At 36.0% G+C, this 24,025-nt stretch overlaps 2 protein-coding genes across 2 annotated transcripts; one reads left to right on the top strand and one right to left on the bottom strand.

Moving 5' to 3' along the window:
* The first annotated feature begins 1,557 nt into the window (after positions 1 to 1,557).
* On the top strand, positions 1,558 to 5,401 carry LOC114468979 (mpv17-like protein). Its single transcript, XM_028456166.1, has 4 exons — positions 1,558 to 1,864; positions 2,936 to 3,006; positions 3,614 to 3,643; positions 5,183 to 5,401. The coding sequence occupies exons 1-4, from the start codon at positions 1,558 to 1,560 to the stop codon at positions 5,399 to 5,401; spliced, it is 627 nt and encodes a 208-aa protein (XP_028311967.1).
* A 3,589-nt stretch (positions 5,402 to 8,990) lies between these two features.
* On the bottom strand, positions 8,991 to 21,303 carry hlfa (HLF transcription factor, PAR bZIP family member a). Its single transcript, XM_028455792.1, has 4 exons — positions 20,925 to 21,303; positions 17,088 to 17,450; positions 10,527 to 10,741; positions 8,991 to 9,887 (listed from the first exon to the last, which is right to left on the bottom strand). The coding sequence occupies exons 1-4, from the start codon at positions 21,040 to 21,042 to the stop codon at positions 9,672 to 9,674; spliced, it is 912 nt and encodes a 303-aa protein (XP_028311593.1). The 5' UTR covers positions 21,043 to 21,303; the 3' UTR covers positions 8,991 to 9,671.
* Positions 21,304 to 24,025: the final 2,722 nt, after the last annotated feature.

The raw sequence follows: 24,025 nt of genomic DNA, 5'->3' as shown, positions 1-24,025 counted from the left end.
CAAAAATGACACTGCACAAGCTTCCAGCGCAGCAGCCAATCACAGGGCAGGGATTTTTGAGCGACGCCACTCTGGGCCAATTAAAACAGGAGTTTTAGTGTTTGTCCAGCCCTCGTAACAAAAATCGTCAGAAATGAGAGAAACTGATGACACACACACACACACACACACACACACACACACACACACACACACACACACACACACACGCACACACACAGACGCACACACACACACACACACACACACACACACACACACACACACACACACACACACACGAGCACGCACGCGCACACATTAAAAAAATGTTGCTTTGTATATAATCTTTTTTTTTGTCATTCTGTGTATTTTTGTAGACATCTTGTGTTTTGGACTCTTTTTTGTTCTCATTATGTTTATCTTTCTATTATTTTTGTGTATATTTGTAGTCGTCCTATGGGTTTTGGAATAAATTAGTGTGTTTTTGTTCTTGTTTTTGTGCTATTTTTAGTACTATTTTGTTTTTTATTTTATTTTTTGTAATTTTGTATAGGTTTTTAAGGAATTTTGGGTATGTTTTGTGTGCTTTAGGAGTCATTATGAGTCAGTATTTCTTCGTAATTTTCAATTTTCTTTGTAACTTAGTGCAATTGTTTTATTTTGTATGTTTTTTGGAGTAATTTTGTGCATTTTTGTCATTTTGTGTATTTTTTGAATTATTTTTGTTCTTATTTTGTTTACCTTTCTGTTATTTCTGTGTATATTTGTAGTCGTCCTATGGGTTTTTGGAGTAAATTGGTGTGGTTTTGTTGTCTTTTCCTTGCAATGTTTGTAAAACATTTTTTAAATTTCTATTGTTTTTTTAAGTAATTTTGTGTACATTTAGCTGTTTTGTGTGATTTAGGAATTATCATGTGTCATTATTTCTTTTCAGTTTTCAATTTTCTTTGTATTTTGTGCATGTTTTGTAATTTTGTGCAATTTTTTTTATTTTGTATGGTTTATTGAGTATTTTTGTATATTTTAAGTTGTTTTGTGTGCTTTAGGAGTCATTACATGTCATCTTCAATTTTTTTGTAATTTTGTGCATTTTATTATAATTTTATGCAATTTTTTGTAATTTTGTGCATTTCGTTGTTATTTTGTATAATTTTTTGAGTAATTATGTGTATTTTTTTAGCTGTTTTGTGTGCATTAGGAGTCTTTTTTTAAGTAAAATTTTGGGGCCTCACAAAAGTATTCCATGGAGTACATCTGGCCCCCTGGCCGCCTGTTGCCTATATCCTCTGTAGCATAAGGAAAGCCTCTTGTGGCAAGTGTAAGTGTGTTTTTCCCTTGGGTTGCTAATGCTAACACTGTGACAGGCTTAACGAGAGTGAGGGGGGAGGAGTGTCCATCTGTGACGCGTCCTCAGATTATTGTTCGTCCTGTAGGATTTTCCACCTGAATCCCTCTGAGCGTCTCCAATGGGGTTGGCAGAACCCTGGGGTGGGCTTGGATTGGGTCGAGCTCTGATGCGGTGAAGCTGGAAGCCCTTAATCCGGCCTCCCAGTAGGGGGATTGGTGGTGCCAAACATGAGGAGGGCGGTCCTGAAGGAGGCCGCTAAGAGGTTCCCGTGGCTGGCCAATGTCACCCTGTATGGGTGCCTGTTCTCGGGCGGGGACCTGGTCCACCAGCTGATGGCTCAGAGGGAGAGTCTGGACTGGAGACACACCAGGAACGTGGCCATCGTGGCCATCAGCTTTCACGGGAACTTTAACTACTTCTGGCTGCGTGCGCTGGAGAAACGCTTCCCCGGGAAGTCTGCGGGAATGGTTTTCAGGAAGCTGCTGCTAGATCAGAGCTTCGCCTCACCTTTGGGAACCAGTGTCTTCTACACAGGTGGGAACTGGGAAGGTTTCTACACAGGTGGGAACTGGGAAGGTTTCTACACAGGTGGGAACTGGGAAGGTTTCTACACAGGTGGGAACTGGGAAGGTTTCTACACAGGTGGGAACTGGGAAGGTTTCTACACAGGTGGGAACTGGGAAGGTTTCTACACAGGTGGGAACTGGGAAGGTTTCTACACAGGTGGGAACTGGGAAGGTTTTTGTGTGAGGTGAGAACATCACCTGATTCCTTTAAGAAAGTTAGATTTTAACAATAGCAACGACTAAAGAATTGTATTTATTTAATTGAAATATATCGACTACAATTCATTCAAACTAACTGTTTTCAGAATCAGAATCAGAAATGTTTTAATGGCCAAGTACAGTTTTTAGGACAGTTCAAGGAATTTGTCTTGGTAGTCATTGCACGAAACAAAAAACAAAGAACATTTACATTTAACTGAATATGAGTCTAAATTAATTGAGTATAATTGAATTTAAATCCATTTTATTCAAATGAAATCAGTTAAATTGTATTAAAATGAGTTTAACTGATTTGAGTTGATTTGAATCATTGATCAGTTGATTTGAATCATTGATCAATTGATTTAAATTGAATTCAACTGATTAGAATTGAATTAGATATTATTATGATTATTATATTGAGTTGAATTAAATTGAAATATATTAATTACATTCAATGAAGAAGGAAAGCTGCTAAAGGAGCTAAACTCAGATTTAAATTAGTTTATAGACCTAAACTGAGGTTTAACTCTGGTTTAGGGAGCTAAACTCAGGTTCAACTCTCTTTTGTGAAGCTAAATTTAGGGTTTATTCTAGTTTCTTAAGCTAAAATAAAGTTTAAATGTGGTTAATGGAGCTATATACATGTTTAAATCTAGTTCATGGGGCTAAACTCAGGTTTAACTCAGGTTTATGGATCTGTGAGGGAGAGTGTCATCAGCACAAACTTTGATTTCAATTATTGGTTGCTGAAGTTACCAGTGGAGCAGACGCACATTGTGCAGGTGGTCACGACTGTAATTGTGCACCAGCCTCACTCGCCCTCTCACTCCCACCGCAGGGGTGAGTTTCCTGGAGGGAAAAGAAGACGTCCTGGAAGACTGGAGGGAAAAGTTCTTCAACACGTGGAAGGTAAGAGGAAGGAAAGTCACCTTTGTGTCCCGTCCTGGCTGCAGCACGGCTCACGGTGGGATTAACCCAGATCAGGGGCGAGCGATGGGGGAGGGAGAGAGAAAATCACGGTGTCACTCACGCTATACTGGAAAAAAAACAATCCCATGTTATCTTTTCTTTCCTACTTCAGCTTTTGTTCATCATGTTTGAGTCTTGTTTAGTTTATTGTTTGTAAAGTTTGTTTAGTTTTTAGCTCTCTGTTCTGTTTATTGGTGATGGTTTTCCACTCAAGTGTTCCTCATCCCCTGATTAGCTCCGCCCACTATATGGGTTGTAAAGTGTCTTATCTCTGAATCCAACCTGGCAACGCTTTTCCCTCTCCCTGTAATGTTTATACCTAGAGTCAGGTTTTTTTTCTGCCGTAAACGTGAAAACGCTTTGGTTGTAGTTGTCGCTATGCAGACGATGTGTGTGTGTTTGTTTCAGATAACTGAATGGAAAAACAGGACAAATGTTCATAAAAGGTGGACTGTCGTAATATGTCTTTAACTTGTGTTTGGAAACAGTCAGCCCTTACTTTTTTCAGTATTTAACAGATCCACTAGTGAAGTGTTTTCTCTTTCAGACTGGACTCATGTACTGGCCCTTCATGCAGGTAAACATTTCACTCTCTTTCTTTACACAATGAGGTATCCTACATTTAACTTTAAGTGATTCCCAAACTTTATTATTTGGTTAGGAATGGGGCGCCGATTGTAAAGTTTAACATGCTAAAATAAAAAACAACATTTAGCAACAACCATGTTTAAAAAAAGATCATGTGAATTTTCTTATGTTACATTTGACCAGATTTTCAGCAATATTTGTGAAATTTGTGATATTTTTTTTCCTCGTAAAAATATTATGTAAATGTTAAATCTAAACCTAAATCCAAATCTAAAATGGCAAATATTAAGTCTAAATTTGAATGTTAAATCAAAATATTAAATATCAAATCTGAATAGTAAATATTAAATCCATATCTAAATGTTAACTATAAATGTTAAATATTAAATCCAAAACTAAATGTTTACTATAAATGTTAAATCTAAATATGAAATATTAAATCCAAATCTAAATGTTAAATCTAAGTTTAAATGTTAAATTTAAGTTTAAATGTTAAATCTAAATGTTACATTTAAATATTTTGGTACGAGCGGTTAATTTGCATATGCATATTAGCTAAGTATTTAGATTCACCCGTGACATTTAGATTTAACATTTAACATTTAGATTTAATATTTAGATTTAACATCTAATATTTTGATTTAGATTTAACATCTAACATTTAAGATTTAGATTTAAAGGTATAGAGGGCAAATTTCCTGAAGTTTAGAAAATAAATGCCCTCTGCACATGCGCAACGCTCAACCTGCTCAAGAGGGAATGCCTATGTGTGCGAGAGAGCGTGCACAAGCCCAGTTTTCCTCGTGCACAGCTCTGTTTACAAGTTGGAGTCGGCATCGGTCATACAAGCTTACCTTCCAAAAGAAGATTTGCACTTTTCCACTATGTCAGACTAGCCCCCGGTAAGTGAAAATCAATTTTCAAAGGACCCGGTGCGCACCGGGCACGAGCACGTATGACATCCTTACGTAAACATATCATAATGATTGACAATTAGGAGGACCAATAGTCTTGATGATCCACCAGGAAGTTGAAGCCAAAGTAACATTAGCCACAATACCTTGAAGATTTAGATTTCAAATTTTGAGTTAAGATTTAGATTTAAGATTTAGATTTAAGATTTAAGATATAGATTTAGATTTAAGATTTAAGATTTAGATTTAAGATTTAGATTTAAGATTGAAGGTTTAAAATTTAAGATTTCGCATTTAGATTCAACATTTCGCATTTAGATTTTACATGTAAATGTGGTCAAAAGTAACGTAAAAAAAATCCACATACGTTTTTTTAAATGTGGTTTGTTGCTAAATGTTGCAAAAAGTTGCTGTCTATTTTAGCATGTCCCACTTTACAATCGACGCCCCATTAGTTAGAAGATACAAAAGTCATGAATACGAAATGACAAACTTGTAAAACTAAAAAGTCAAAAGTTGTGTGAATAAATTTACAAAATATATAAAAAAAAAATTAAAAAAAAAAATAAATCTAAATTATGAAATATAAAAGCATGAGCTGTTCTCCTCCTCAGTTCCTGAACTTCGTGCTGATGCCGCCCTACATGCGGACGGCCTTCATGGGCTGTTGCGCCTTCCTCTGGGCCTCCTTCCTCTGCTTCTCTCGGCAGAGTGGCGACGGCACGGCTGGCGTGGCCTTTGCCTTCGTCCTGGACCCCAGGGGCACCCTGGAGGAGATGAGGGAGGCGCGGCTGGCCAGAAAGAGACAGAGAGACAGAAGGAGAGACACTTGAAGAAGAGGAGGAACGTCCTCGTCTTGTCACATACGCACAAGTAGAAAAGCCATCGACGCCTCCTCTGACTGAGTCCTGCTTATAATAAACCATTGGAAGCAACCTGGGCTTTTATTTTGAAGGGGATGTGTTGTTATTCACAGATATAACTAATGTTAATATTAATCAAAGTCAGGTTATAGTAACTGATGTCTGTTAAATTAATCAGTCTCAAATAATTCACAAAGATGTGAATTAATTTGATTTCCAGTGACTTTGGAGTACGTTCCTTTCTAATAATCACATGGTTTATGATTATAATTGATTTACCATTATTTAAAGTGAAAGAACATGGACAACAACGGGTTAAGAACATGACTCTGAATGACATTCCTAATAGCATTATTCCATGTTATTTCAAATAGCTCACACCATGTTTTACCGATTGTTTCGTGATTATTCAATAGGAACACTGTAAATGTTTAGTTTGATCAGATAAATAATGTATCTCAAGAATTACATCACAAAGGAAACTGTAATGTGGTGCAGTAATACAGCTCCACCTACTCTCTCAGAATATACAGAAATATCTGATATCCATCCTATGTGGTGGACATGCCAGCTCCTCAAAATAGGAAAACAGTTTGTGTGGGTTTGGGGCTGGAACATGGAGGTGGGTTAACAATTTAAAGCTGTTCTGAAACAATGGAGGTTGAATCAGCCTTTGAAAGCTGGCGCTACTCATTCCTACAGGTGTTCCAACTTTTCTTGGTTCCTTCCAAACTCCTCTGTCTGCATAAAAGCAGTGTTGGAACACACTGTGGTACCAGACCCTCGTGAGCATCAGCTGGACAGTATTGTTCATGGATTCCATCGTTTCTTTTTAAACTCAAATTGCTTATTTGTTCTATGCTTTCATTTCAGAGAGCAATGACACAATGAATCATTTTCAGTAAAAAACTGGAAAAAGTGTGGTGTTCTGAAACTTTTGACAGATAGTGTATGTACTTAGACTGTTCACATCACTAATGATTAGTCACATGTATGCATTGGTTCTTGGGTGACACGCTCTTGAAATCTGAAAAAATACTTTTTTTTTTTTTTTTTTACTATTTACATTGGCCCATAACAGCATGTGGGAATGTAAAAAAAAATCTGATCTTTGATTTAATTTATAGTATAAATGTTACTCTTTCTTGGGAAATAAAACGTATTTTTTTTTGCAGCTTCGTCATTTTTATTTTGCACCCCATCTCAGGGTTATTTCACCACATGAGGCCATTGTAGCTTGGCTCTGTGTCTGATAATCATGCCTCCTGCATCCTCACTAATGCTAATGCTAATACTAGCTAATGCTAATCCTAGTTCTCTAGCTCATCTAGTTTTTAGTAATGCAGGTTTGATTGATGACTTTCAGAACTAATGCTCATGCAAATGTTAATGCTCACTAATGCTAATGCTAATGTTAATGCTAGTTAAAGCTAATACTAATGCTAAGCTAATGCAGTGTGTTGCGGGCCAGCACATGTATCCTCACTTATGTTTTCTTCAGGAAATGCAAATATTCTAGTTATTTATTCGTTTTTCACTAGTAACGTAAAAAATATAATAACCATTGCATCCGAAAAAACATTCGTTTTTGAAAACACAATATTTATAGTGAACAAATTTCAGTTTCTTTTGTGATATAGTTCCTGAGATATTGGAAGCTGAAAAAGGGAAGAAAAATAAGGATGCACAAAAATCAACACATACCCCCCTCATTAAACTGGCCATATCACAAAAAGTGTTCATCTGATTAAAATAAATTTACAGTTAATTAGTAAAAGATCCAGATTTTTTTTTTATACCAAAGTGCGTGGGATGTTCTGAAAATGTGTTGAAATGACATGGAATGATCCAATAAGAGAATGAACAGTGTTAGAATTGATCTGTTGACGTGACTTTGTGTGAACCTGGACCACAACGAGGAAAGAACATTGTTTGTAGAAGAACCTGTCAGAGTTCAGGTTTAAGGAGAACTTTAATTTTGAGCTGCTCTATATTAATTCAAGTATCTTGGTTTAATAATCTGACAATCTCTTATTTCCTGTAACTGATAAAATGTGGAAAAATTTATGTTTTTTTTTTTTCTCACTTTCCACACACACATTTATCACCATAATAATTCATTGGCAAGTGAAGCAGCTTTGAGTGTAAAAACGGTTTGTAGATATGATGCTGGCTTTATGACCAAAATGAAGTTCATGTGGACTGAGGTTTGTGGTTATTTTTTAAAGAAATAACTTAATGAAACATTTAAAAATGAAATAACACAGATAAATGCTAATTCAAGAGATGGATAATTAGGATTAAAATAGTTCAAATTGAAGTATATATATATTGAATTCGTTTTTTGTTCGTTTGTTATATTGTATTTTTATGCATGCCCAGCACATGTTGAAAAATTGACAATAAAGATGACTTCGACTATTAAGTAGAGTAAGTGTAAGTATAGAATACAGTTCTTTACGATTGTTTTAAAAGATACAAGAATAATTACAAAATTTTAAAAATAAATTTTCAGTCAGTTAAATTACATTTTTTAGATCAATTACTAGACATTTCAGGTGACCCCAAGGTTTAAAAACACTGATTTAATGTAATCACTGCTATAGAAATATGATTGTGTGTGATTTTTTGAAACATCCTGAATGTATTTTAGCTTTATCATCTGAACGAGGCTTTTATTTATTATTTAATATTTTTGGTTAATGGCTTACACACATACACACGCTGCCTCACACTCCTCACAAAAGAAAGAAAAACCCACAATGGTCAGTGAAATAACTTGAAATGACTAAAGTAAGAAATAAAAAATTAACTAATGAAAATCAGATATTGAATTGCAGTTTAACAGAATTATTAATAAATAAATAAATAAATATTGAAACTGTCCTGTAGATTCTCTTCAGTCGCTGTATTTTTTTTTTTTTTATTTCTCAAAGGGTCACGATGATGAATAAAAAGTGAAAAGACACGAGTCCGACTAACACACTTTAATTCTTTAATCATTTTCTGAATCTGTAGTGCCTTTAAAATACATCGATCAGCAGTGTGTAGGAAAAATACTGTACAAAAAGAACAAGGTATAGAATAGGTTCATATAAACATCTCTTCTGTAACCAATATATCATCTCTGCGGCAAAGCTTTTTAAGGGGAAAAGGAGAAAAAAAAAAAAAAAGAAGAAACACACAGTATCCCACCTATTACATTCAGAACAGCCATCTCGAGAAGAAGGCAGATGGAGGCGGAGCTAAAAATGGAGGCGGAGCTAATAAACGACTGACGCTCTACATGAAAAACACGGTCTCAACAGAAGCAAAGAAAACAAAAAAAACAGAAAACCTGTGAAAGAAGTCATGCTTTAAAATGTGAGGATGAGGAGAAACAACAACGTAGCAGAGAGCTGCATCAAGACTAACGATTATATCAGCAGAATATATGTATATATATATATATATTTATATTTATATAGAAGGTTTTTATATATTTATATAAAAACAACAATCGTCCATCTGAGAAATTAAAGGTCCATAAATATGAAGCTAAAGGACTGGGTTTTTTTTGAAGCGTGGATGAATTTCACCGGATCAGATTGTGAGACACGCATTAGTGCAGAGAGGGCGGGGCTTAGCTGTGGACTGCAGTTATTGCTCAGTGATGAAAAGAAAAACAAACAAACAATAATAACAACAATAATATAAATCTACGTCTTAATTGCATGAGAACAGAAAAAATTAAGTGCTAATGTCAACGTACGACAGAGTTATGGTGCGGGAAAAGCAGAAAAAGGGGGAGGAGTCAGATACAGAGGATGGCGTGTGTTAGCGTTACACAACACACAAAGAAGAAGTAGAAGAAGCAGAAAAAGAAGAGGGTAAAACAGTTTCGTGTCCTGCGTATAAAATCGGTATGAAAGTAAGGAGCATGGCGTCGGTCCTCCGTGGCGAGGAGGCGTGTGTGTGTCCGTGGGTGTGTACGTTCACACCGAGTCCAACAACGTGAAGAGAAAACCAAAAGAGGAAAAGACATCAAAGCTCATGATTAAACACCAGATCTAATGAGGTTTGTTTGTGTGTGTATGTGTGTGGGAGGGGTCAAGTGAAAGGAGGGGCGGAGCCACCCAGAGAGACACACTGTCCTTCTAACCTTAGGGTAAGTTCTGTGGGAGAAACGAAGGATAGGGGGCAGGGGGCGGTCATTGCTTTGGGGACAGGGCCTGGTGGGGGTTTCCTCGGGGGAGGGGCCTCACAGCGGCCCATGCCGGGCCTCGTATTTGGCCACAATGTTCTTGCAGCGGCCCAGCTCCTTCCTGAGGTCGGCCACCTCCATGCGCAGCGCGGCGTTCTCCTTCTCCAGGAACCCGGCCCGGATGGCGATCTGGTTTTCTTTGAGCCGCCGGGCGTCTCTCGACCGCTTGGCCGCTACGTTGTTCTTTCTGCGTCGAGCCCAGTATCTATCATCCTGGAGGGGGGACAGCCAGCGTCAGTTCAAAGTCAAATCAAACTTTAATCTAACAACACAAACATTAATGCAAACAGCAGATACACAAAGACACTTCAGACACAACTATTGGTAAATGGTTTATGGACCAGTCAGGCTTTATTGGGTTGGTCCGTCGTGTGTCGGTCTGTTAGTAGTAATAATGCATTGGATTTTATATAGCGCTTTATCATAGACACTCAAAGCACTTTACAGAATTAAGGCATTATTCTTTCACTCCACACTTAGTGGTGGTAAGCAACTATTGTAGCCACAGCTGCTCTGGGACAGACTGACAGAAACGAGGCTGCTGTAGTGCATCATCAGCCCCTCCGACCACCACCAACACTCACTTCAGTCGGTCGGGTTTCTTAAGTCGGTAATTTGGTCGTTGGTCGGTCTGCCTTTGGTCGTTGGTCGGTCTGCCTTTGGTCGTTGGTCGGTCTGTCTTTGGTCGTTGGTCGGTCTGTCTTTGGTCGTTGGTCGGTCTGTCTTGGGTCAACTGGTCAGTGAGTCTGTCTTTGTTCTGTCAGTCAGATGTTCTTGTGTAGGTTGGTCAGGGTCAGTTGTTCGCGCGCACATACACACACACAGAAGTGTATGAACAGGTCATGTGATCACCTTCAGGTCTTCGGGGATAAAGACTTTGCGAGCCTTCTTGATCATGGGCTGAGGCTTCAGCTCCTCTGCTGAGAACTTGCGTTTCCGCGGGTCGAACATTTCCTGTCCCGGAACGCTGGACAGAGCCAGATCTGCTGGGTCGGGGTCGTAGGCCATGGGGACCTGGATGGACTCTGGGTCGATGGGGCTGGGAGTGTCCCGGGAGAAGGGCATCGCTGGGGAGAGAGAGAGAGAGAAATAAAGACGTCAACAGGGGTCATATTTAATCACAAAGAGCTTTAGAGACAACTTTTACTCTGAAATCAGTCCAAACGAGACACTTCCTGCTTTTATTTATTTGATTATTATTATTATTTAAAAGCACGAGTCTGCATGCAATAAAAAAATACATATTGAACTATAAACCCAGATTTACATTAAAATTACACAAAAAAAGAGCCATACAAAAACAAACGTGCGTTAAAACAAGAAATAAATAATAAAAAAACCGATTAACAATAAAATTACAAAAAATATTTGATAATGTTTTTATTATCATGAATAAAAGCACAAGTCTAATTGGTTGGTTGTAGTTCCTCCGCTGACCAGCAGGTGGAGTAATAACACAAGACGTAAACCCACAGGCTGAATGACCCAAACTAGTCTTCCTCTGGTTTGTTCTCTGTTTGTTTTCCTGCTGCTGCTAACTAAGAGGAGAACCTGCAACTTCACCCAGCAGCTGATGTGGGGAAAAAAATGAACATCCAAACAATCGAACCAGGACTGATGTTTATTGGTGCACGAAGGGAAAAAATCCACCAATTAGCAGCTCGTAAAACTCTTTTCCAAGACATGAAATTCAGCAGAACAAAAAATCTAAAGTGCACAAAGTGTTGAGAGGAAAATCAGATCCCAGATTCTAAAGAAACTACAGATTTAACACATTTACGAGAATATTAGCATTAACACACTTTGTTTGTGGCCTTAATCTTCCTTCTTTCCCCATAGCTATTGGTTAAAAGTGACCAAAAATGGAGGAAAAGGTGGTGAAATGGGATTTTTAAAACCACAAAAATTGGTTAAAAGTTGCAAATAAAGTGGCCAAAAACAGACAGAAAAAGTGCTAAAAAAAAGTTCAAGGTGTAATATAATAAAAATATTGAAACACTTAGTTTAAACTGGCAAATAATGGACATGACAAATCATTAATGTGGTTAAAATAGGCATGAAATATGGTGAAAAGAGGTTAAAAGTGGCAATAATGGGTATATTAGGTGGAAAAGGCATTGAAATTTGATGAAGTGTCAGAAATAGGCATAAAAAAAGTAAAAATATGGCAATAAAAAGTGAGGAAAATAGGTTAAAATATGGTAAGTTTGGTGCAGTTGCAGAAAAATTGCAAAAAAAAAAAAAAATGGGTTTGAATTGTAAAAAAAATAAAAATAGAAAAATTCTTGAAGGCATTTGGCAGTGTCCTGACCCCAAGGTTGAGAACCCTGCTGTAACGTAGCGAATGCATGTGAACTGATGGATTTTAAAATGAGTCAGCTGATTCCTCTGAACCACATTTACATTTCAGAGCTAATGTGAGTGCCAGCTTTGCCAGGAATAGTTCATCTCATCCTCCAACTATTCACTAAACACACAGAAAGCCTCTTACACGCTAAAAGCAGCGCTACTCCTCCTCCTCATCACCTTCATCACCTTCTTTTTAAAGAGGAAGCCCAGAAGGAACACAGGCTATAAACAGAACCCAGAGAGAAGCTTTGGGTTGGGTATCGTGCTGCTGATAGAGCCGTGACCTCTGAACCCTCACCGTTTAAAGTCTAAAAGCTTTCTGCAAAAAGCTGAAGCTCCTTTATCTCAAACATGGCATCTGGAGATCACATGAAAACACGCCATGGCATGTGGTCACGCAGCATCTGCACTTCACTGAACACACCAGGAAGTTCAACGTTATTTTGTTCATCGACTCAAAAACAATCATCAAAAGGATACAAACCAACACGAAAAACACACAAAAATGGAAATAAAACTAGAAAAACAACAGATTAACGTCAAAATTATACCAAAAAGATGAATACAAAAACAAACGTTAATTAGAAATTTAAAAACAACAAAAATTGAACTAAAAAAATAGAACAAAAATACAAAATCTAACAAAAAAAGACACAAATAACAGATTTACAATAAAATTACATGAAAAAAGATTAATACAAAAAACAACAAAAAAAAGACAAAAAAAAATGCAGATTTACATTAAAGTTACACGAAAAAAGAAGAAACTTACAAAAACATGAACAAAAAACAACGAAATACACAAAAACAAAAACACTTTTATTGTCTAATACATGGATCGCAACAATTCCTTGAATAAAGGTTATAAAAATGAGAAAGTTTGGGAGGAATATGAAACGGCCACTGCACAGACCGTCAGAAAAAGATTTAGGAACACATTTATTCTGTATATTTCTGACCTCAGAGAAAAGTAAACTGAATTTATGGTGTAACATTGGAACACGACCTTCTGTTACAACCTAAAGATCCAAAAAACGCTGGTTAGAGCCTCATCACCTTTCATACAAGAACACAAAAAACTGTAGAATAACTCAAATAATCCCTATAAACACATCCAAGCAGGACAACAACAGTTTAGTGATGAAAACTCCTTATTCAGCACATCCTTATCCTGCAAAGCTTTTATTCTGAAAACATTTCCCTCGATTATGTTGTAATTATTGATCGCGACCTCTGCTGTTAAAGGATCTTCTCTAAATGAACAAAAATGCAAAGGAAATCTAATTTTTTGTTGAAAAACTTCCCTAAAATCTGACACTTGTGTATATAGTCTCCATTAGTCAGTTTTATTGCATCAGTTGCTTCCACAGTGGATTGACTGGGATCACTGGTTTGTATGTGCAGGAAAACATTTAGTAACAGCTAATCTTATCAGACACTGTAAGAGTGGTTACATTCAGCTCCATCTCTGCTTCCCACACTTTCTGTGCTATTTTAACGCCAAAATAACTTAAAAAACTCCAGAAAGAAGCACTTGTTTTTTTTTAAATGCTGAAAATGAGTATTTTTAGCTTTTCCTTTAAGGATTGTCCTTTTTAAAGAGTTTTGAGCAGGTTTTCGAGAAAGGGAAGGAAATTGTCTGCGTTTTCCGTCAGCAGGCAGGAACTCCACAGGTCACATGACCAGATGCAGTAGAAATCTAGGGATGTCCCGATACAACTTCTTCACTTCCGATATGATACCGCAGCCTTGAGTATTGGCCGATACTGGTATTGCTCCGCTAGTAGGGATGTAACGATTAATCGAAAGGCAGGTAATAATCGATTCATAGGTATCACGCTTCACATCGATACACTGAAAATTGAATAGCAGTACTTTTTTAAAACAGCAGAGGGCGCTATATATTTATCCTCTTGTCCAGAAGCATAGGCGGCGGGCGGAATCTGCTACTACTCTCTTTCTGGCCGCCTTCTACTCTTAAACATGTTCATAAATGATTCCTTACCCCTTTAGCAGTGAATCAATATCTGTAATATTACGTGAATATACGTAAAAGTCACGTTTTTCTATTAGCTCTGTCTCCTAGCGCATAGCATCTCTTCTTCACTGCAAGATATCTGCATGCCAACCGACCACTGGGTTACCAGCGCCCTCTGCTGGTCCAAACAAATATCTGACGTTAATACAGCGCAATGACTGGGTTTTTTTTAAGTCCAATTGTTAAGGCACAAAATACATTTTCATTTGCACTTTTAAAAAGAAAAAAAACTATAATGCAGTTTTGCATTGTTTACTATAGAACCAGAATTTAAATTAATAGGCTTCTTCTTCATTTGTATTATTCCTTTATTTATTTAATTCAAGATTTATTTTTAGTTAAATTGCATCATTTTGAATAGTTAATCAAGGGATTCTTTTGCCAATGAAAAATAAAAGGAAAATAGAACAGTATTTTCTAAATAAAGTAATATTTTTCAGTCATTTGTCGGTAAAATAAATTGTGAGAGAATCGCATCATGAACCTAGTATCGTGAATCGAATCGTATCGGGAGTTGAGTGAATCGTTACATCCCTATCCGATAGGATATCAGCATGAATCATTTTTATTCCTTATTTTGTAGAATGTTAGAAAAGGCTTGATCAAGCAGAGAACAATAATCAACAATTCAAGTTCACTTCAGTTATTTTTTAATGTCAGTATATGATGGGAACAACAAAAACTTATCAGAGCGTGGCTGATATCGGACCGACATCCGATATCAATATCGGATCAGGACATCCCTAGTAAAAACCTGCAGCTGAATAAAGACACTGAAGCTTTTCTCAGTTTAGTCTGAATAACACACACATGCACGCCGTGTGACCGGCTGCTGCTCTACACACACACACATCTGCTGATGTGAACAATCACTGATTAGAGACGAGAGCAGGAACAACAGCGCACACACGTGACCAAAGCACGACTTAGTCCATGTGATGTGTGCAGAGTACAGCCTGTGCTCAGGGAGGGGGGGGGGGGTAGACTGGACAGGAAGCAGAGAGAGAGAGAGGGAGGGTTCATGACAGGCTCCCATTCTGTGCTGCACACGGCGTCTGCATGTGTCCGTCACATGGCGCTGCACACTGTGGGAGGCAGCGGACGTGTGCACATGAGGACGTGCATGTGAAGAACCCAAACAAAACGCACGGACGCACACACAATAACACACAGGATCCAGAGGGACAGGACACATTAAGTGTCCCGTTCTGTCCTCTGAAGCATTTCAGCATGTTCTGCTCCACACACGCACGCACGGTTGTTTTTAATGTGAGGGTCACATGACTAACATTCATGTCAACAGAATAACGTACAAATCAGAGCATCAACACAGGAAACAACAAAGGGTTTGGGTATTTTTGTTTTTAGAGTCACATTGTGCATTTTAGGAGCCAATTTGCGTACATTTTTCTGTCATTTTGTGTATATTTGATGTGATTTTCTTAATTATTCTCTCATTTTGTGTGTTTTAGGAATGAATTTTGTCTATTTCTAATGTTGTTTTGTGTATTTTTGAAATCATTTTGTGTGTTTATGGTGTCATTTATGCATTTTCTTTGGGGGCCGTACAAAATCAGACACCAGTGTGCCATGGAAAAAAATAGATGGATTGATTAAATCTCATAGTTTTGGCTTTTCTTTGTGTTTTGAAGCCAAAATTAGAATGTTTAGGATCCTTTAATCACAGATGGTGTTTAAATATATAAAAAAAAATTGAAAGTAAATTGGATAAAAGCCTGATTTCAAAGTGAACTGATTGCGTGACAGTTTTTACTCCTGCAGTTTGTTAAACTACGGGACGCGACACATTGAGAGGAAGTGTTGGCGAGGTGTTGGTACACAAACACTACGCCAACATTTGGCACCAACAGCCCCAACATTAGAGCTGCAACGAGACGCACAAAGAACCGGAAAAACCAAGAAAAAAAAATCAAACAAATATGAGGGGAACACAGCTCTGCTCCAGTCTGACACCTCACAACTCACCCACGCTTTAGCAGGTCATTAAATGCAACACCAGAAGCATATCCAAAGTAATAAGAAACACACAGATAATAAAAGGATTAAACACCATGACATCACAGGCTGAGAGCTCCCTCAGCCAATTAGGGCTCAGAGAGAACGCTGAATCCTTGGACCTGAGTTGTGACTCACGTTCTAAAGTCTAGATTAGGCCATAAAACACAACTAATGTGTGTGTGTGTGTGTGTGTGTGTGTGTTAATGATCCTTATTGGATTCTAATTACCTCTCATTTACATTGTATGCAACTCAACTTTAACGCAACAGTAACAGATTTGAATTAATAAAAAAAAATATTTAAAATATATGAGATGTAAAATAATTTCAAATGTAATATACTGTACATACACGTTTCATTTACTGATTTTTAATGTATTACATAAATATATTTATTAAACTATTTTTTATTTATTTTAATGTATTATGTATTTTATTTATTTTGTGTACCATTATCCGTATTGTCTAACCACACATACCTCCTTATAAATTATAAGTCTCTCATATATTGTATGCAACAGTAATACAGATTTTTATTAATTAATATATATATATATATATATACACACAATTTTTATGCAAAATATATTTTAAAAATAAGCTTTAAAAATGCATTACATATGTATTTATTACTCTATTAAAGTATTTTTGTTTTTAATTATTTTTACATATTTATTTATTGATTCATTTTTCTACATTATTTCTTTATTGTAGCTCTTAGGGGATTCAAACACTTGTGTGTCTCAATGTTTATTTGTGATATATAACTACAGTTCTTCATCAGGTCTTTCTGGACAGACAAATTCCCAACGAAAGATTTTTTGATTAAATAAATGTTAAATTATAAATAATTAATCAAAATATTATTTTTTTAGTCACAACTGTGGCTCGTGGAGCTCTTGTCACTTGACGCGTTGTAACAACAGCGATTATACTGTAAACAATCCATCATATCACATTAATTGTGTGTTTGTGTGGGTACATTGACGTGCACGTGGCTCCTCCTACCTGCTGTGACGGGGCTATGGAGGCCGTTGTGCGGTGCCATGGCCGTGTGCACCGAGGTGGTTGCGCGGTTGCTCAGGTCAACGACGCTGGGCGTGGTCGGGGTGGGCGTGGCCTGTTGCTGTTGCTGTACGTTTGCCCGTGGCGCCGTCTGAGCGGCGGAGGTGTCGCACTGGGCCGTGCTGGCGGGGATGCCGTTCTCCGACAGGAACTCCTCCAGGTCCATGTACTCCAGCTGGAAGTTGTCCCCGTCGTAGGACAGGGTTTTGTCCCACAGGGTCGGCCCCAGGAAGGCCGACTGAGGGTGGCTGGCAGCGCTGCTCTCATCCTCCAACTTCTTCTCCTTCTCTTTGTCTTTGCTGAAGCCTGGAACACACACGACAAACAATCAGGGACAAAGTAGGGCTGTACGATAAGATGTAGTCAAGGAAAGTATCTGTCCAATAGGGAAAGAAAATTAATAATACACCATAAATAAAATAAATATGGGACATCCCTGGAAATAACCTCAACCATCATCTACATATTTTCAAACTAATCATAAAATACATCACATAAATACAGAAATAATATAACATATAAATTAATAACAAATATATGAAATGTATAAATATAAATGAAAAGTAATAACAATAATAATAATAAAATAATATTAACATAAAATTAATCATATTCAAGGACATCCATGGTAAAAAAAAAGGCTCAACCATCATCTACAGGTTTGAAAAATAATTATAAAACAAAACCATAAAATAAAATAAATTTAAAAAATATATATAAATATAAATAAATAATAAAATAATTACATAAAATAAATAAAGTAATAATTATATAAAATATATCATAGTACAATAATAACATAAAATTATAAATATATAAATACACCCATTAAACTCCTGTTTTGGAAAAAATAAACACGCAAAAATAACACAAAAACTTAAGCGAACGCTCCTTCGTGCTCGATTTGGTGCAATTTGAGCATTTGGTTTTAACTCCAGAATCATCCAAGCATTAATTAATCCTTATTAGCAAAGTTTAGTTTGTCAATAATTACATCAAATTTAAAAAAATGTGGATAAAATGCAAACATTAAACGAGAATAGTATATAATATTAATAATCACAGAATCAGATGTAGATTAATTCATCGTGTAAGCAAACACTCCATAAGTGCTAGCTTAGACGAGAGTCAATAAAAACTGATATGAAAAAAAAAAAAAAAACTAATTTAAAAAAGTGAAGTTTAAATAGAGTAAAACCAATTTCTATGAAGACACGGCACCAAAACAAACCAAACAAGTCCCTTAATCCTGCCTTTGTTTGGATATGAGTCGAAGAGGTGTGGCTTTTTTCTATTTTCATATCGTGAAGTATCTTATGTAATAAAACGTCACGTTTCCTTTGTTTTCCTAGAACACATTTATCAGATGTGACCTTTAACGTACACCTGCAGCAGGAGAACATGCAAACCCTCACGACATGCATACATCCTTTTATTGTTTTCAATGTGCAGGTTTGTTTACACAGCAGACGGTAAACACTAGGTGGCAGTAATTATTAAATGGTTAAAAACAAAAAAACACACAAAATGAACATGATGATACACAAAATAATAGAAAACGTGCAAAGTGACGATAACAAAGGACAAAATGAATCCAAAAACACACAAAGTGACTACAAAGATACGCAAAGTAATAGGAAAAAACATGCAAAACGACAACAAAAACTTACAAAATGACTCTAAAAACACGCAAAATGACTACAAAGATACACAAAATTATGGAAAAACATGCAAAATTATAGTGTAGTGGAACATATTCATACGTTGAAAATATATTCAAGTTAATGGTGAAATTCAGAGGAACCTAGGTTTGCATGTTCTCCCTGGGTTTAAATTGTCTGGTGTGTTTTTAATAATAAGATTGAAAATGTTTCGTGATGTTTCCACATTTTCAAAGCTGTAAATGGTTAAAGTTGGTGTTATTCACTAGATTTATGATAGAAAACAACATTCTGACACTGATTGATGTGAGGAATTACTGTACTGTGCACCTGTCAGTGTTTAAATAAATTATTAATAGGTTTTTTAATACATTTGTGAGTGTTCTGACAAATAGTACATTTACATCTATAACATATTATAGGGAGCGAGACACGTTCTGCTAATAAGGAACAAAATATCTGGGCTTCTCTGAGGAATAGGTTATTAATGAAACGTTAATAATAAATGCTGGCGCTGCCCCTCCCCTGCTGCCCCCAGGTGGTACCGTGGGAAAACTGTATTTACCCACCATCTAATCTCCCATTATGTATTGATCATTGTTATGAATGAAATATATATCATATATGTAACATTTTATCACATTAAGATGGATGCAGAATCGACATTTTTATTCTGATTTATTGCGATTTTTCAAATAAAGATTATTGCGATTTTATTTAATTTTCCAAAAACAAAAGGTAGAATCATACATTTTGACAAACAATAAATGAGTCATAATGTCATGAAAACAACAATACACATCACAAGTCAGATAGTCTCTGACATTTTTTTTTATAGCAAATGAACGTGTAAATCTATGACCATATATAGACACATGAGAAGAAAAATATATAAAATAATTTAAAAAAATAAAACACAACTATCATTTTTAAGGAAAAATAATGTATTTTAATATTTGGGAGAAAAAAAAACAACAATTTATCGTGCATCAATATTTTCCCACACGTATATGCAATAATAAACAATTAATTAGAAAGTATTTAAAGTTGTTGGTTTAGCTGTAATTATTCTAAGAAAATTAAAAAAAAATTGTTTATTTATTTTTACATATTCATAGTAAGTATTTGCATTACTTTGAATTCATGTTTTGAATATATGTACTTCCTTGGAGTTTTACATCAACCTGCCATTGAACTACTGATGAAAATTAGTCAGAAACTACAATCTGACATAACAATAATAATAATTATACATTTAATTTAAAAGTGCTTCTCATACCACCCAAGGACACTTTACAATAATAAAACAGAACAATACATTATGAAACAGAATAACACAAACAAGAGGGGAAAATAAAAAAGGACAAGCATTTAAAATAGGTTCATGAATATGTCAAAATCAGAAACAGAAACCGTTTTATTGCCAGTTTAGAGAATTTGTTTTGCTGGGTTGCCGCAATTCTATCGTCCCTTTTAAAAACAAATAAACAAGAAAATATTTTTGTCAGTACAAAAGCTCCTTTCAATTAAAAAATTAACTGTATTTCGGCATACTTCTCGTTTTCAGAACCTCATTAAGTGTTTATAAATATCAGGAAATGTAATAAATATGATATAAATCATTTATCTAGATCTGGTGAAACTAAGCTTTTAAAGTTTTTTTTTTAAATTATTTGAATCGTTGGCATAAAATAAAAATAAATAAAAATGATCGTCCCCAGCAGCTGACAGAGGAAACGGCGCCCTCTGTCGGCCATGGTCGGTACCGCTAAGATAAATCTGTGTGAGGAACATCGGGTTTAAAGGTTTAAGACGTCTGAGAACAGCTAAAAACAGCACATCAGCTGATGTAATAAGTTCATTTTAACTCACATGTGAAAAACCGTGGGAAAGTTACAACAGTTTTTGTTGTCGGCTTCGATTATTGTGTATTTTTTTATCGTGAAGTAATATAGTCGGGTGTCACTTCAGCAAATGAAACAAAAAATTGTTTGTTTGTGTTGTGAAAAATGTGCAAAAATCACAGGATTAATGTGTTTTTAATGTGCGTCGGTGACATTTAAAAAAAATAAATTAAAAAAATTAAAAAAAAAAAAACAACGCGGAGGGATACACGCACCTTCGTCATGGTGAAAAGGCAGCTTGAGCGGGTTCTCCAGCAGAGACTTCAACACTCCGTGAGTCGGCGGCAGGAACGTCGGGTTTAGAGACACTGCGGGTCGGGCCATCTTCTCCATTTTGTGTCGGTGGGCAAGTCGGAGAGAAAAGCACGCAGAATAAATGTATTAAATCCCCCTCCAGCGACACCGGCGGTAAGAGGGTGGGACGCGGCCGGCCGGCGGAGGTCCAAGGCTGGGCTTGGAGGACACGCAGGCGTCGGTGAGCGGACTGGCGGTGGTTGTGCGCGCTGCGGGGCAGGCTGTCAGAGAGCTCGAGGAGGAGCACGCTCCACCGTCCATGTGCACAGACACAGGCCGTGACGTCAAAGCCTCCTGGGGCGGGGCCTGTGTGTGTGTGTGAGAGAGTGCTGAGTTCACGGACAGTCAGGGGAAGTTAAAAAAAAAAAAAAAAAAAAAGTAAAATGATTTTTTAATACTTTACTGATTTTAACAATTGGAAATATGTATTCATAACCGAGCAGGACAAATATTTATTAATCTGAAAATCCTTTAAGTGAAATAAGAATGTGAAAAATGAGCATTTACGTCATTCTTTATTCTCTATCAAGAAAAATACACAAAATTACTCAATATACTACAAATATACACCAAAGCAATCGAAAAACATACAACTCAACAACTAAAATATATAAAATGAATTAAAAAAACAAACAAAATGAAAACAAAAATACACAAATTACTCAGAAAACACACACAACTACAAATATACACCAAAGTAATGGGGAAACATTCAAGACAACAACTAAAATATACAAAATGTAGACAACATAACATAAATTTGCAACAAAATTACGCAAAACAATGCACAAAAGGACAACAAAAACACAAAATTACTACTAAAACACCAAATCACCATGAAGATACACAAAAACATGCAAAATAACAATGAAAATACACAAAATGATAACAAGAATGCACAAAATGACTCCAAAACACACAGTGTCTTAAAAGATACACAAAATGACAACAATAACACACAAAATGACTCCAAAACATACAAAATGACTGCAAAGATACACAAAATGATAGAAAAACATGCTAAATGAGAACTAAAATACACAAAATGAACTACAACTACAAAAATACTTATAAATGCTTCTAAAGAGACAAACTGCCAACAAAATCACATGCAATGACAGAAAAATACACTAATATGACTAACAAATACAGAAAAAAAAACACAAAAAGGAAATAAAAGAAGACTACAAAAACAAACTGTCAACACAAATGCACTATGACTGACAAATATACAAAATTATTATAAATGTGCACATTAATGCAAAATGAACACAAAGCAAAGACTAAAGCATTTAAGAAAAATACACAAAAAAAACGAAAACAGAATAAATGACAACAAAAAAAGCACCTAAAACACTTTATTTCTCTCCAAAAATTATTAGTATTAATGCTCTGATTAATCTAATGCTGACGTTAATGTTGAACATGTGACCCTCAGATCAAACATTGTCACATTTTTGTCGTTCCCACTGTGTTTAAGTTTCCCAGCTGTGATTTCAGGTGTAAAGTTTTATTGTGTGTGTGTGTGTGTGTGTGTGTGCAAAGAGGAGACAAAGTGTGGCTCCCCTCCACAGAGACGAGTGACGCCAATCCAAAGTTGACCTACTTTCAGCCAATGGGTGTTTTCTGACTGCAACTCGATTCGGACGCTTCACATTGAAACCCATGCATTTCAGAGCAGTAGTGATAGCTAGTGCTGAGTCATACTTTGATTTCCCTCTGTTTTTACAGATGCATCATCGTCATTATCATCATCATCTGATCACAGCATACGTTAAAGGAGTACAAGTAACAAATCTATGGACTTGTTTTTTTAGTGTAAAGCAGACATAGGCAACTAGCGGCCCGGGGGCCACATGCACATCCCTCTGTCTAGCTTTGTGCGGCCCCCAAAAGTAAACAGACAATGACTCCAAAAACACACAAAATGACAGACAAATGCACATGACGAGTACAAAAATAACAAAAAGGCATACAAAACGACAACAAAATACAAACAAGCTACGACAAGAACACAGAATGAGAGAAAATGTAACAAAATAACACTAGAAACACACAAAATCACAATAAAATCACACAAAAGGAGGGAAAAAATGAAATTACGTCAACTGAAACACAAACAAAGTGAAAAATGTATTAAATGTCACCAAAAACACACAAAATGACAGAAATATACATAAGATGAGTTAAAAAATAACAAAAAATATACAAAACGACAACAAAAACAAAGAAACCATGACAAAATTCAACAAAATAAAACTAGAAACACACAAAACAACAATAAAATCAGAGAAAAAAAAAATACTATTACGTTAACAAAAACACACAAAACGACAACAAAATTTCACAAAGTGAGAAAGATTTACTAAAAGATACAAATAACACACAAACAACAATAAAAAATACAAAATAATAACAAAAACACACAGAATGAGAGAAAATGAAACATAATAACTAGAAACACACAAAACAATAAAATTACACAAAATCAGGGAGAAAAAATACACAATACAAAGTGAAAGAAATATACTAAATTTCACCAAAAGCACACAAAAATAAGAGAAAAATATACAAAATGACAACAAAAAACAAACAAGCCATGACAAAAACACACAGAATGAGAGAAAGTAACACTAGAAACACACAAAACAACAATAAAAGCACACAAAAGGAGGAAATAAATACTATTACGGCAGCAACAACACACACAAAGTGGAAAAATATAGTGAACGGTACCAAAAACACAAAATCAGAGAAACATTTACTAGCAAATACAAAGAACATACAAACAACAATAAAAACATAAAAAAACCCCACACAAAACAACAAAAATATAGAAAGAGGACAATAATATACAGTAGTTCAGATTGGTTAGATTCTCAATGCTGATGTGATTTCCGACACTTTTAACTCAGTTCACTTGTATTTTAGGAAAACTTTATCTGTGGGTTTTGCTATTTTCAGCTTCATGTGGAGAAATTCTTGGAGCTACAAGTAAGCGTAAAACCAACCGTGTTTTCAT

Source organism: Gouania willdenowi, chromosome 8 (genome assembly GCF_900634775.1).
Source record: "Gouania willdenowi chromosome 8, fGouWil2.1, whole genome shotgun sequence".
NCBI classification, from domain to species: Eukaryota; Metazoa; Chordata; class Actinopteri; order Blenniiformes; family Gobiesocidae; genus Gouania; species Gouania willdenowi.
The sequence above is the reverse complement of the archived record's forward strand: the minus strand, read 5'-3'. Positions and strand labels throughout refer to the sequence as shown.